General features: G+C 31.3%; 1 protein-coding gene across 2 annotated transcripts in view; it reads left to right on the top strand.

The window, feature by feature from the left end:
- The window catches only part of LOC108968092 (gamma-aminobutyric acid receptor subunit beta), an 81,432-nt gene extending 67,982 nt beyond the window's left edge, over positions 1–13,450 (top strand). For both annotated transcript variants that reach the window (XM_018931866.1, XM_018931873.1), the window contains exons 7-9: positions 4,485–4,769; positions 12,402–12,919; positions 13,085–13,450. In XM_018931866.1, the coding sequence (XP_018787411.1) occupies positions 4,485–4,769; positions 12,402–12,919; positions 13,085–13,249 (968 nt within the window). In that variant the 3' untranslated portion in view covers positions 13,250–13,450. The remainder of the gene's footprint in view (positions 1–4,484; positions 4,770–12,401; positions 12,920–13,084) is intronic.
- The last annotated feature ends 2,321 nt before the right edge of the window (positions 13,451–15,771 follow it).

Raw genomic sequence — 15,771 nt, 5'->3', positions numbered from 1 at the left:
TATTAGTGAACAACCGTGCTAAAAATGGAGTCAGCAGATCAGAGAACTAAATCGCAAATTGTATCATATCCAAAATGAAACTGTACTAACCAAAACTATAACTAATTCATAAAATATATATTTTTCACACTTTCTTTGTGCACTCACAAGCAAAACTTAGCTGTAACTGAAAGCCCGCTATATATATACTCGTATATAAATGGTAGTTATATATAATAACTTCTCCTCTCACACTTGCTCACACACTATGAAAATTAGTTAGGCTATATACCACGCTAAAGCAACAAAGTGCTGCCGTTGTAGTTCACCAAATCCTATCACGCAAACGAATCGATTTATACTCAAATCACTTTGATTCGAATTCAAACGTATCACATTGCATCAAACAAAGTTATGTGATTTTATTTATATTTTTATTTCAATGCTAGTATAAAGAAATATTTAAATTGAAAACAACTGAAGTTATACAAATTTTTTAAAATTTTACTTAGCCAAAAAATATGGTATTAAAAAAAGCATAAAACGCACAAAATAATCGAAAATTTAGAAAAATTAAAAATATTGCAATTTCTATAACAAAATAATCGAATAAACATAAAGATTACTACGAAAACTATTAGTATGAAAACGCCCTCCCAAGCATGCTTTCTCTTACGCTCTCATACGAAGTACGTACGAAAAGCGTTACTAAACGTAATAATAAAATTTAATAAAGTTAACACAACAGCAAAGTATTAACATAGAACTATACAGTATAATTGAAGCAACTTGCAAGTTTCTTCTACTACTACTCGTACTACAACTTACACCAATCATTAACCCTTAGGTTTTGCTTTTAGTTTGAGCTCCATAAAGTTTTCTCACATTCACTATATATTTGGTTTACATTTTTGATAACTAATTAATGATGCGTACTTTTTACAGCAATTCTATATTTAGCGTAACCTAAGTGCTTATTTGCCAATGTCAGTTAGTAAAAAAAAAAAAAAAAATTGAAACAAACAGCAAAAAATATGTTTTTGCAATTTTTGGCATTGATGTCATGATAAATAGATATTTTGTTATTTTATTCCATCGATATAATTTTGTACCCGCTCAGCATTAACCACTCATTCATAAGCGTTAAGAATTTTTGCCCTCAACTACTAATGTTTTTACCCTTAGGCAACAGAGTTTCACAGTGTTTAAATTGTTTATAATATTTATTTATAAATTATTTATCTTTTGATTTGGTTACTTAATATATTTCACCATCACCGTTTTAATTAATTTTTGTTTAACTCTATGATTTAATTTATTCTATATATTTACCTTTATGCAAGCTTTATTCGTTTTTTGTATGCTTGATATATATTTGTAGAACAACTCTTTTCGAATGGCAAACATTTTAATATATACTTATAACAAGCATAAAAATTTGCAAATAATTAAAAACGAAAGCGTAAAAATGATATTGCGTATTAATATTTGTAAAACTGCAGATTTGTTTTTAATAAATTAACCTCGATTGTGTGAGCCTCATATAATAGCTATTTTTCCGAAAAATAACCGGTATGAAGCGTGTTAATTAAGCATTTGAAATTATTAAATATATGATATTATGATATGTTATTACGGGTAAAAAAATCGCTCTAACTTACTTGATTGAATCTCTCTGAAAGCATTTAAATCGGGGATGTTGTAAAATGTTGTAAGTAAAATAATTGAAGCCGTTGAAATGAAGTGGCTGTCATGAATTTAGATATTATTGGTTTGACATTCGACAGAAATATAAACAGAAACGGAAATTGTATCGGTTTTGTGTGTCACGCAAATCAATTTTATCCGTTTTGCTAGCAGAACGATAGCAGATAGTCGCTAACAGATTTGAAATACAAGACAAGAAATCAATTTGTTTTATTGTTTCCAATTAGTTTATGCTTAATCGAACTTCTCCGAGAGCATTTCAATCAGGGGAATATGGAATCAAAATAGAAACCGATAAAAAAAATGTAGTAGGTGTTATGAATTTAGATATTATTGGTTCGACAGAAACAGAAACAGATTGTGTCGATTTTGGATGTAACTGAAACCATTTTTTTGTTTTGCTTTCGGAAACAAAGCAAGTAGATAATCGCTAGAAGATTTGAAATGTAAGTTAAGAAATCAATTTATTTTATTGTTACAAATTAGTTTATGCTTAATCGAACTTCTCCAAGAGCATTTCAATCAGGGGAATATGGAATCAAAATAGAAACCGATAAAAAAAATGTAGTAGGTGTCATGAATTTAGATATTATTGGTTTAATGTTCGACTGAAACCATTTTTTTGTTTTGCTATCGGAAACAAAGCAAGTAGATAATCGCTAGCAGATTTGAAATGTAAGTTAAGAAATCAATTTATTTTATTGTTAAGAATTAAATTATTTACATTTTTATAGGGGAAAACTTACGAATAAAAAACAAAATGTTATAATTTTTGAGTTTTTGGAAAAAAATCCAGATATTTTAAGATAATTTAGATAAACAGCCAAATGCGTTAGTATTTAGTCGATAATGTTAAATCTGCTAGCTAAGCATGTATACGAACATAAAAGTAAATGCGAGCTAAATACCACATGTTTTCCTTTGATTTTTTGTTGTTTTTTTCTTACAATAAAATTGAAACTATATAGTAAAAACCATTAAAAACATTGATGGAATTGCTTTCAAATTTAGTGATTGGGCTGTTTTGGTGATACATTGCAACTGCGTATTAAAGTTATACCTTTTTAGGCGTTTTTGATCGCAAGAATGTACTAACCTATTAGCCAATGGCGAAGTTTCATTTTACTATCCTAATTCTTTATTCACCATAGGAATACCAAGATCCTTATGAATATTTTCATTCAACACGTACCTCGGCGAACAAATGATCGCTCAGTTTTCGATTGGAACATTTGTATTATATCAGTGTAAGTTGGACAGGTCGTACTTCCATACATCCAAGTCGGCTTTGTGACCGCACTTTTTTGTCTAGGCTAAGCTTAGAGTTTTTATTTAAAAGCCACTTAAATCTTATCTTAATGTAAGTTATTTTATGATGTATATATTTTCTATACGTGAGCCTTTTATCTAAGTGAATACCAAGATACCTGTAAGTTACTTCGTTCGCTTGGGGTACTACATATTGTATACTTTTACTGTCGGACACATTTTTGGTCTTAGCGCAAATGTAACATGTTAACACTTTTATTCATTTGCATTTATATGCCAATTGGCTAGCCATTTTTTGACAGAACTTCACTAATAGTCGTGATGCTATAATGTCTAATTACGGCTGACTAAAGCTATGTCATCCGCAAAAGTTGATGTCAATGCTTTATTAGCTGTTGGTATGTCAGTATTGAGTTCAGCCTAAGACACTGTCCTGTGGTGTACAAAAGCCCTTATCTGTGTTCAAACTCCTGGAGACTAATTTGGGGTAAGCTCTTTTATCTAATAATATCATAAGGTGAAGTGGTATACATTTTACTCCATTACTCATATAATAAAACATTCAATACAGTCAAAATACAGGTATGGATTCTTCCAAGGGAATGTAGTTAAGGTTTAATTTTGAATATGTTCATACAAATAAATATCATTGGAAAAACTAACGAGTTTAAAGCTGATTTTTCAATGTTTGGTTACCAGCCTTTTAAGCCAGCCAGTTAATAGAGTTCTCTGCTAAATAGAGCATTCATTTAATAGAACTTTCAATGTTTTTTTTTTTTTACTTATGAACTGTTTTCAATATCCTATCTTCTAAGTTGGTACAAACTGGACACGGTGCGCTAAATTTTACTAAAATCGGTTCAGTAGTTTAGGAGTCTATCGCGGACAAACAACGTGAAACGTACTTTTCATGTATAAAGATAGAAAAATATACAGAAACAATTCAAATGTGGCTTCTAATGTCACAAAATTTCTGGTATAATGTAAGTAATAAAGAAAAAAAATGTTAAATATTTCTTAAACTACATTAACAAATATAAATTACCATATTCTCAAAATAGAACGCATGCAAATATGGGAGAAATGAAAATTTCCTATAATTATATTAAAATATTTGCCATCGAAAAGTAATTCAGCTGCTTTTTTTCAAATTATACTTTCATATATATTAGTGCCGAAGAAATTTTGTGTTAATTAATTCTCTATGCAAGTAATAATACATACATAAAATAAAAGTTTTTGTTAATTTCAATGAAATACACAGAATTTTTCTTAGTTTTCTGAAATGTTATTTGCTATAATTTATTGAGATATTTTTAACTACTAACCATGTGATATGCAATATTTCCAGTAAATTACTCATTTTTCGTTACTCTCAATAAAACTTTCTTAGATCTTACAAAAATACAAAAGAAAACATATAAGAACTTACCATTACTAGTTTACTAATATATTTTTTCTTTTTCTTCATGCGCGCCTGCTGTGCTCTTCGCTACTAATACCACTATCATCAAAACGTTCATTAACAGGAAATTACTCGCGACTCGCATGTGAGATACAATTCGTGCGTTCGATGGGTTACTATCTCATTCAAATATATATACCCTCTGGACTGATCGTTATTATATCATGGGTATCATTTTGGCTAAATCGTAATGCCACACCAGCTCGTGTGGCGCTCGGTGTTACCACCGTGTTGACAATGACCACACTGATGTCGTCAACAAATGCAGCATTGCCAAAGATTTCTTATGTCAAATCGATTGACGTATATCTAGGAACATGCTTCGTTATGGTCTTTGCCAGTCTTTTGGGTAAACTAATATAGCGATAAAAAACATCAAACTAACTATGTCACTTACAACTCTTACAATGTTCTCAGTGTGTACATTACTTTTATGTTTCGTTATACTTGTACTTGCATATGTATATATTTTTACAATACATACATGGTTTTAATTTATACTTTCAGTTTTTAACACAATTCTACAAAATTTACAGATTCGGGCTGTACTTTTTTCTGATACAGTTACTATAAATAAATATTTATATATTTTTGGTACGACAAGATGATCAATATGAAACTATCAAAATGTTCTCAGAGCTTTAGGTTCTTCCGCCAATATAAACAGATTGCAGTCTCTGCCGAGAGAATAAGTTTCTTAGTCAAAACGTATATTTACTTAAATTACAATCAAAAATATTTATTTCTGCCGAACTATTATATGTTAGGGCAGTTGGTGCGACGTCGAAAGCATGCATTCGGTACACTACTGCAGTGAAATATCTTCACTAAGCCTCTGTCAAAATTTTAAATTGCGATGTTGAAAAACATGGGCGAAAAGGAGTTTTATCGAAAGAAAAATTTGGTCTGATAGCGTTATTCGAACCTGTTTTGTGAAGGAATAGTAAACGAATTAGATTTTTTTATTAGCAATTAATTAATAAAGATCTGTAGGTCATATATCACCTACAAATTTACTTTTGTAGCACCAAAAACATATAAATATATGTCTGTTTGTCCAAATTCTAATATTAAATTCCACAAAAAAAGTTTTATTTTCTTCTTCATTATTTATGCTAAATCGATATTATTGCAAACAAATGTTTAAAAAAATTAATTCATAACGCAAATTATAGAAAATATTTGTATATGATTTTTGGAAATATTAAGTGCTGTACATTAAAAGTATTTTTACAAAACTTATAAAATTTAAAAGAAAAATGCTTTTCGCTTTTGTCAGTTTTAAAATTTCTACTCACCGACTTTTCAACTTTTTCACACAATTCAATTTATTATATGAATATTTTAACACATTTTCACCTTACTTATTTACCATTATAAGATATTTTTTACTATACAGATTAACAAACATGCATATTTCTTAAACCTAACAGATAAATTAACAAATAAAAAATACTTTTTTATCAACTATTGAAACACCTCCAAAAAAGATATTACTGAAACAAAAGAAAACACAACAGTTCAAACAAAATTAAACAAACAAAACCCAATCCAAACAAAAATCTCTTTTTTCGTATTTGTTAGTTATTGTTAATTTTCAATGCAAATTATACATTGAATGGCTAATATTATCATTTTGAAAGAAAATAAATGCAGGTTCATTGATACGCGCTTCCCAATGTAAGGTCAACGTAAAGCATACATAAGCCCTACCATTCCATCACTTCTCTAAGCATCTATGTATATACTCTACCTTAAACCACATAACATACATATTTGTAAATACACCGAAACATACAATATATATTTTTTGTTGTTGCATTTTTCACATAAACATAATTTGCTCATACTCACTTCAAATATGTGTATGCTATTATTGTACACATCAATCTGCAATAATAACGGTGTTAAAAGTGCCCGGCGCATAGACGGCAACAATTTCAATGCACATTAGCACTCTCCAATCGCAAAGACCACTACTACAAGTGTAATAAAAGTAATAATAGACCAACGGCACCGCTAATAACTTATACACATATATCTGCATATATATTTAATGACACCAGCAAATACCTAAATGATACCCAGATATTAATATACGCCCAGCTTCAGTTTAACAACAGTTGTACAGCAAAGCAAACAAAATGGAGCACTACGTCACACACATGGCACAATGTGTTGTAAATACATAATATATGAAGTCAAGGGACATCAAAGTATGTCCCTTCGGAAAATACGCAAGCTTGCTGTTATGCTTTTCGTAAGCTTTTCTGTGTTAAGAACTGATTATGCCTCAAAACACACATCAATTCATGACACATGAAAAGCTTTTAGTATACTAATTATACGAAAGCTGTTGGTTTATGTTACTGATTGATAAGTTTAGTTTTTTCCAGATTCCATTGATCCAATTGACTCGAAATTGCAGGTAAGTATTATATAAATTTATTATCATTATTTTCGTAAAACACTACGCTAAGCTTAACTTTTCTCAAGCTTAACTTAGTATAACCAGGACAATTTCCAAGAGCATTTTAAACGAACTTAAACACGGGCTTCATAATTAGATTTTCATACCTAATGTTATCTACCTCATCGACTCATCGACGAGCTACTATAGCTTTTCCTATGAATCCTTAATGATAATTACCGCACTAACTCCTTGAACCCAATGAAATTAATGCTGCAACGTGTGTGCAACACAAATATATGGTTGGAGTAAATCTTTTGTTTTTGCTGACAATTTAATCAGCATTTCGAGCCCGAAAGTTGACTTACGTTTTTTACGGCTTGAAAAAAGGCGAAAACAGTCCTGCGGTTTACAGCAGATACATATATGTATAGTTGTTTAAAATATCTCTTCTGGCAAGTGTTATACTAAATAACATTCCACCGTTCCATCTCTTCCATTCGAGAGAATATTCTTCAAGAGAGAATATGTTGCCACAGTTGTATGTAACACCAAACGGTAATCGAAGTAGATATACATATGGTTATACTAGTGACCATATATATAAATGATCAGGCTAACTAGACGAAATCCGGATGTCCGTCCCTCCATCTGTGCAAGCTTGACACATTTATACTTTCTTTATACTATATACCCGTGGATATATATGACCAAGCTTATTTTTTTCAAGGCTGCTTTCTCACAAGAACATGTTCATTTGGGTTAACCGATTTTAAATATTTATAAGCTGATCGATCCAAAAATAGTTTGAATGTAAATATTTTTTATTAACGAGATACTACTGTGATCGAATAGAAAGGAGAATTATATACTTCGCGTGTTTTTCGAATTTTTTTTCTGTAAGTTGGTAGCACTGTTAGTGGCATCTTTGCTAAATTTCACGTCAAAATATTCATTACTATTTGACATCGTTTTGTGTGGCTCTAAAGGTGAATTCTTCGATTGTGACTATGTTTGAATTTATTGAACAAAGAAGTGCGAAAGTCACCACTTCATACTGCATTGGTTATTCGTGATCATTTCGCCACATTTTCAACGAATATTGTGCCGCAACCATCGCAATCACCTGATTTACCTTCTTGTTATTCTGCAAATTCACATGACTGTTCGCGGAGTAGTTTTGATTCAATTAAGGTATAAAAGCTGAATCGAAGAATGCCCTGATGGCCATCACGACGGAGGATTTTTCCAAGTGCATAGATAATTGGAAAATTCGTTGGCATAACTATATTGAAGCGGGAGGGAAGGAAATGAAATGGACAAAATTCACCTTTCAATTTGATCACAGTAGAATCTTCAAGAATTTGGCGTAAAGCATATTTTTTTTAATCATTTTTATCTGCCAAGATAATGGCATGGATTATTACATAAATTTTTACTAAGTCAATATCTAAATAATTTTTGTTTTATTCGGACGACTTTGATATATAACAACCACACAAATTTAACTATCCGAATGAAGTTCTTTTATGGAAAAATGTCTTATTTTTATTTTCTTAGTTTTAACTAAGTTTCGACAGGTAGGTAATACTCTAAGTTATATCTGATAATATTTTGTTATAAAAAAGGGTCCAGAGAATCAAATATATATAAATTTTATTGGCGGTGTTTATATATTCAACTCAAACAAAGGGTGATTCATATATGAAGTGAATTCATAAATTGTTTATAACCTCACTGAACATTATTTTTAATATATTATTAACATAATCACCTATTTTTTTCGTTTTCGCAATGACATATTTCATGACATACTATCTTATCTACTATTAAATCCTCTTATGCATTTCGTTCCCTTATGTAAGTGCCTGTTCGATAACAATGCATTTAGATTGTAATGTAAGCTGACACACTGCAGCAAAGTGCAGCTCAGCAAACATAACAATGCATTTTCTTAAAATGATAATATTGAAAAGCAAAGAATCAATATAAAACTCACCCACAGCAAAAGTTTAAAATTTAAAACAACATAAATTTTGCTTCATATTTTAAACAAAACAATTCTCATATTTAATGATTAAATACTTTTATGATTACTTAAATAGTTTTTGGCTTTAAATTATATTTTAATAACACAAACACGACTCTTTATTAATGTATTGTTTTATATAAATTACACTCTTTACTGCCTTATCTACATTTGTAGAACATTTGTATATACAAAAAAGTTTTATTGCTTAATTTATGTCTTTAATGTTGTGAATAGAATACTAGTAGTTTTAAAATTCCAATAGAACTCTGCACCATTTCTAATATGTGAATGATGAGATAGGCTTTTCTGTTTGCATTGAATTGCATTGTACGGATTTTTCGAATATTACTATTCTATCAGATAGATTGAAATAAATTAAACTAAAATGTATTGTTTCGTGAGTATATTAGTAGTAAATTTGTAAATATCTAAAAGTTTATAGATAGTGTATATTAACCTTTTGTTCACCCCGTAAAATTCCAGACCTTAGTTCTAACATTATAGTATTTATTTATGATATTTGCTATACAAAAGAGCTTTGTGAAGGACAAAGTGGAAAATAATCGTTCCGATTTCAAACTTCGCGCTCACAGTGTTTTGTCACACGAAACATAAGAGTACGGGTACTCTATTAAAGCGATACATTATATCACCTATCGTTCATGACAATTAGTTTTATATTTCTTAGTTCCAAATCAAGTGGTAATACGCGAAAAAGGCAACTTCTAGGGGTCTTTCTTTCGTACCAAAGCAAAGATAACTCAGTCTGTCTATTTCTAACAGACCACCTAGTTTAACTTGTAATTAAGATGTATACATTTTTGGCAGAAATTATTACAATATTTTCACGAGTTTTTGAAAGGAGACATTTTGTCGTGTAGTCTCAACGTAAGCGCACGATTTTGTCCAATAGTTCGGTGTTACGTTAGTTAACGCTCTTTACATCTTACGTTGCCGCTATCTTGGTTAAAGTTATATTCGCAAATAAAGCTTAAGTCGACCGCATTCCTCCTAAAAATGATTACAACGATCCATAATTGCCGGATGTCATCTGCTTTGGTATCGTTGCTCCATTGTTAGAGCCTCGTTGCACAGCCAAATTAATTTAGGACATTAAGATTATAATTGAGTTAAACACAGCCAAATTTATAGTGTGGACAATAACCCGCAGAGTTTTACTCAACACGATTTCAATTCGATTAACGATTAATATCGTAAAGTAAGATTTTTATTTAGTATTATAAATTTGAATTAGTAATCGAGCAAAGACCGGTTAATTGATAAAGTAACTTCTGCGCGAAAAGTCTATTAAAATATTCGTGCTCATCGCGATTGCTCATCGAATGTATTTTAAGTGACGTGAGACATTCTATTTGCAATAGTGCTTCAGTACAAGTTGTTCGTAGGTTTCTACTAAATTGTGCATTAATTGAAGCTTTATATAAGTATAATGGAATTAACACAACTTTTTTGGGATCAATGACAGGTATATACTTTACGTTAGCGTGGCTTGGATTAAAATGGCTCTATAATAGCGCTCTTTTACTTTATAATGGCTACTGTTTCAAAGGCACAGAAAGCAGGAATACTTAGTAAATCCTCCCTGAAGCCTTAGTAATTATCCTATGACTTTTAGATCAACACATATTTGCAACTTGTAAGCGTTATAGTTTATTGAATTAGAATATGTGATATAGTTTCGTTTGTCTCTTTCATGCTTACTCTTAGTAAGGCAAACTCTATGAAAAAACGTCACTGGTCCGGTTTATTCGTAAAGACCAACTTTTCTATAACACCATTTGGATTAACGCAAACTCAAATTTGATTTTCCATGGTGAAAAATTAGGAAAGCTCCTGGTTTTGGTTCAAAAATGATTAATTTCGTTCCCGGTGCCAGTAAATTCTACTGTTGTAGGCTTGAAACCCATAGTTCAGCGTGATCTCGTACAAGGTTGATTAATTCAGCTTATTCGATTAAACAGTGTAATTTGTATACACTTGCAACAACTTGCTACGTATACAGAGTACAATAGTTTTGTTTACCTAACGGTCGTTTGTATCACCTAAAAGTAATCGAGTTAGATATAGGGTTGTATATATTTATATATAAGTGATCAGGATGATAAGACGAGTTGAAATCCGAGTAACTGTTATCTGTCCGTGCATGTGCAAGAATTAACTTGTGTAAAAATGCAAATGTCTTAAAGAAACTTGGTATGCGGGTTCCTTGGCAAAGAAGTGAGGAGGAGTTCGAAAAGACACCGCCCACATTTCGATGAAAAACCATATCTCAGGACCTACTCGGACTATATCAACCAAATTTGTATAGAATGTTAATTTGACATTTCTGTGTTCATTTATAACCCATTCCAACTGATTTTTTCAATATTCAAAATACAAATCAAACACTAATTTATGTAGGCCATTGTATGATCAAAACGTGCTTTAATCGGAGCAAAACTATTCAAGTCTCCAGTTACCGAATATATGGGTCGAACTTTTAATCACAAATATTGGCCAATCTTCAAAATGTATTATAGAAATTCGGAGAAAATCCTTTCCTGAAAATAGTCTGTATGTCAAAAATACGTTGAATCGGATCAATGATATTTTTAGCCATCAGAAACCTAATAGAAAAATTTTCTAACCCCTAGTTGGCATTCAACAGAATTGGGGGAGTGCGCTTTTCTAATAACGGTGCATCTCTGTGTCTAAAATGGATAAAACCGTGTGAAAACTCGCCCTAGATTCTTATATCCAGCAAACCTTATGCACGTGAAGGTCTTGTTTAGTAATAGCTTGATTTTTTGTTATAAAATTTCGTTTTTTCAAAGAATAAAATAAAAATTAGTTTAAAATTAACTAATATTGCTCTGAATATATAGTTTTCGAATTTGATAAGGACATTTAATTCGACAAAACCAATCTCATCATTTCATATTTATTTATATGCAAGAATTAGCTTTTTCTTACACGAATTAAGTAGTATCCAACCGTAAACATATGATATATAGAAATCGTCCAGTCCTTTAACAGATGTTCTTTCCTGTATATTGTATATACCATAATTGAACACAAATACTTTAGTGCGCCCTTTTTCATTTTGCATAATTAGCTGCTATAAATTTGCAAGATTATTTGTGGTATTATTTAATTTTCTATTCTTCTATTTTTCCATTTTATGCGCCTGCTCCCCGCACAATCCGAAAAACACAATTCGAATTTTACAAAATGAATAAATTGTATTTTTCATTAATTGATATCAAAAATTCAAACGCCCAACAAATTGAAATTGATTCGAAATGCATTATTCGAAAACCGAATCGCTACCGAAATCTGCTCAAAATTACCAACCAATTTCAAATGCTTGCTTATATACCAACCATTTCATTGATCAATTGATATTTATTACAAATTAATTGTTTTCAAATACCTATTGATGTCATAAACTATAATTGAGTATACTATTTGATGATCGAACAAATTTCAAATGAAAAACAAATTTGAAAATTAAAACGAAAAAAATACAAAATCTATAGAATACGCCACCGTCGGCTATATGGCAAAACGAATTCAAATGCGAAAACAAAGATTTATGGCGATCCAAAAGATAGCTGAACAAAAAAAGCAGCAACTGGATGGGGTGCAACCACCGCCCAATCCGAATCCGAGTGCGGGCGATCATGGACATGGGCATGGTCATGGCCATAGCCATGGTCATCCTCATGCGCCAAAACAAACAGTGAGTAACCGACCAATTGGCTTTACAAATATACAACAAAACGTTGGCTCGCGCGGTTGCTCGATAGTGGGACCCTTGTTCCAGGAGGTGAGATTCAAGGTGCATGACCCCAAGGCACACTCCAAGGGCGGTACACTGGAGAATACTGTGAATGGCGGACGTGGCGGACCGCCGGTTGGACCACCCGGACCCGGACCCCAAGGCGGTGGCGGTGGAGGCGGCGGCGGCGGCGGCGGTGGAGGTGGAGCGCCCGAAGGTGGGGACGCCGAAGCGGCAGTACCATCCCATTTATTACACCCGGGCAAGGTAAAAAAAGTAATTTCCAACCCAAACAAATACACATTAAGAATTGTGTGATCATACTAATCGTTTATTTCTATCTCTCTTCCACACTCTTTTCTCTGTACATTCATCATATTTCCTAATATGTAATTAAAATTTTTTTGAATATGAAAAAAAAAATAAAACAAATTCGCACAGGATATCAACAAGTTGCTGGGCATCACGCCATCAGACATTGACAAATATTCGCGCATAGTGTTCCCCGTGTGTTTCGTTTGCTTCAATCTGATGTACTGGATCATCTATTTGCATGTGAGCGATGTGGTCGCCGATGATTTGGTGTTGCTCGGCGAGGAAAAGTAAAGCAACCGACCGTTAGCATACAAGCTTATTATGAAGCGTTGGCTATATGTAGCAGTGGCAGCTTGTAGACACGCTAGGCGTGTGGCAGCGTCGGAAGAAGCCGGTGGCAAACACAGCGTAAGCAGGGAGTATAGCAGAAAGCGATTCGCAATAGTTTAGTTAAGTTTATATGTTAAGTGAACACAGCATAGCAAAACAACAAAAACCAAAAAAAAAAAAAAAAAAAAAAAAAAAAAAAAAAAAAAAAAAAAAAAAAAAAAAAAAAAAAAAAAAAAAAAAAAAAATAATACACGCACGAGCAGTTAGATTAATCATGTATTAGCAAAAAACAGTCGAAGAGACGACGAAGGTATTAGTTAAACAATTAATAATAATTTATACTGTGCAAAAAAAAAATATTATTATAATTAAAAAAGTGAATAAATAAGAAAATAGTAAAGGGGAAAACGGAAAGAAAATCAAAATTAAAATCGGTTAAATTCTAAACGAAAGCATGTCAACGTTCGAACACAGTAAAACCATACACACACACTGGAAAAAAACTTAAATACTTTATAAGCATATACAGTTCACTAACGAGTAAATAATCAGCGCAACGCTGAAACTCATTAATATCGATGAAGTTGAATGGAACAAATTAAACATAAAATACATAATATTGTAAGCGGTAAGAGCTCAAATTACTTACAATATGTAATACTAACGAAACAGCGGTGCACACAATAATGGAAGCATTATAAGTAGTTAACGAAATGCCAGTGAAATGCGTAAAAAATTACAAATAAATAATTAATAGTTAGAAATGTGAGGAAAGATAAAAAAAATGCAATCACACTTTTATATTCATTACAACTAAAGTAAACACCCACACACCATAAATTAATGTCGAAGGAGTGCACTAAAAATTCCATAAGAATATATATATTTTTTTTTTCAATTTACCACATTTGATTCCGAAAACAAAATTTTTTACCTTAATACGAATGATAATTCATGTATTTTGATATGTTCCAAAGAGCAGAAGCGAAAAAGAAAAATATAACGTTATATGTTCTCAAAAGTTCATAACCATGATTAAACCAATTTTATAAATTGAGCCAAAATTTATGCTATATATATTTATTCTAACATTCAAGCTAGATTTATTTAAATAAATGTAGCTTTCGGCAAAGGTTTTTTATGTTTATGATATGGGGTTACTCTTTCTCAATCGATTCACCTACAGATTAATAACCGTTTCAGTTTTGCTCGGACTTGTTGAAGTATTTAGCTAAAGATCGAAGCCCATAACGTCGTCATTTTCGATTTTCGACTACTTTCCAACAAAAATAATTGATGGAGATCACTTTTTACTACTCACATGAACATAAACATAGTCATGACTTGGTAAATCAACGAATCACTTAAATTTTTCTGTGAGTATTTGTTGGAGGTAATTACCACTTTATATATTCTAAATAAAAATAGGCAGCGCTCTCCTCAAGTATGTGAGCAGGTTCTGTCCACGAAATGTGCGTCGACCCTAGCTTTTGAAACTTAGTAAATCGTGAACTGCATGATACATTGCATGTGCTCAGCATAACGAAATGTATCTAAAACAAATTTATAGAGCTGGAATAACCTAGGATTGTAAAAATTTAACGACTTTATCAGATTTTAAGAGGAAAGCAATGAACCTAATGTTAGTTTATATGCAGCGGAGCGCGGTGCGACGTTTTTTCGACCTACTGTTTCAAACCAGATTTCAAGAGTTCTCCTTTTTAAAACTAGTTACTACCTAACAATAATTAATTTCAAATAAAACTCGTTAAACCATCACATATTTACATACACACCAAGTAAATAACTAGGAAATATTTGCACTCGAGAATAAGCTCAATTATTTAATATAAAACTCGTTAGCACACACAAATATAAGTTCGAAAACACTTTTATCACTCGATAAAAATGTATATCTGAATTATTAAAAATAAATTTATTTGTACACTGTTGCTGCAGACTGTTAAGTTTATGCGTTGTTTTTTGTTAGCGTTATTAACAAATTTTGAAACAATTAGCTAAATTGTTTAAAATACTATTAAAAAGTTATGTACATACAAACTTATAAATTTCTACACTTTAGCGCTTCCAAAACTATTTGCCAAATTTTTTAAAATTGCAAAGATAGAAGTTCCCTAAATTAGCAAAAAACGTATAGACGTCACGGCGGAAGACGCACACACACACATACACGTAAACATGGATGAAAGTATGTGTAGGCGTAGTTAAGCTCAGCATATATGCAATATATTTAAGTTAGTGTAACTTAAAGTTATCTCAATGCATAGCTAATAAATGAAAACAAAATAATTGAATTGTTAAAATATTATAATTATAATTTATTTTATATTATTTATTTATTGGTTTTCATTGAAAACACAAGCAAACATACGCACCTTTAAACTACGAATCAATGAAAATTAAATATACGAAAAGTTCAAAATCCGCAAAATTATGAAGCGTGCAACCCTTAGAAATATAAG

The sequence above is a fragment of the Bactrocera latifrons genome, unplaced genomic scaffold (assembly GCF_001853355.1).
Source record: "Bactrocera latifrons isolate USDA-ARS-PBARC rearing strain unplaced genomic scaffold, ASM185335v1 scaffold_102, whole genome shotgun sequence".
NCBI classification, from domain to species: Eukaryota; Metazoa; Arthropoda; class Insecta; order Diptera; family Tephritidae; genus Bactrocera; species Bactrocera latifrons.
Note: the sequence above shows the minus strand (reverse complement) of the source record. Positions and strands in the feature narration are given on the sequence as shown.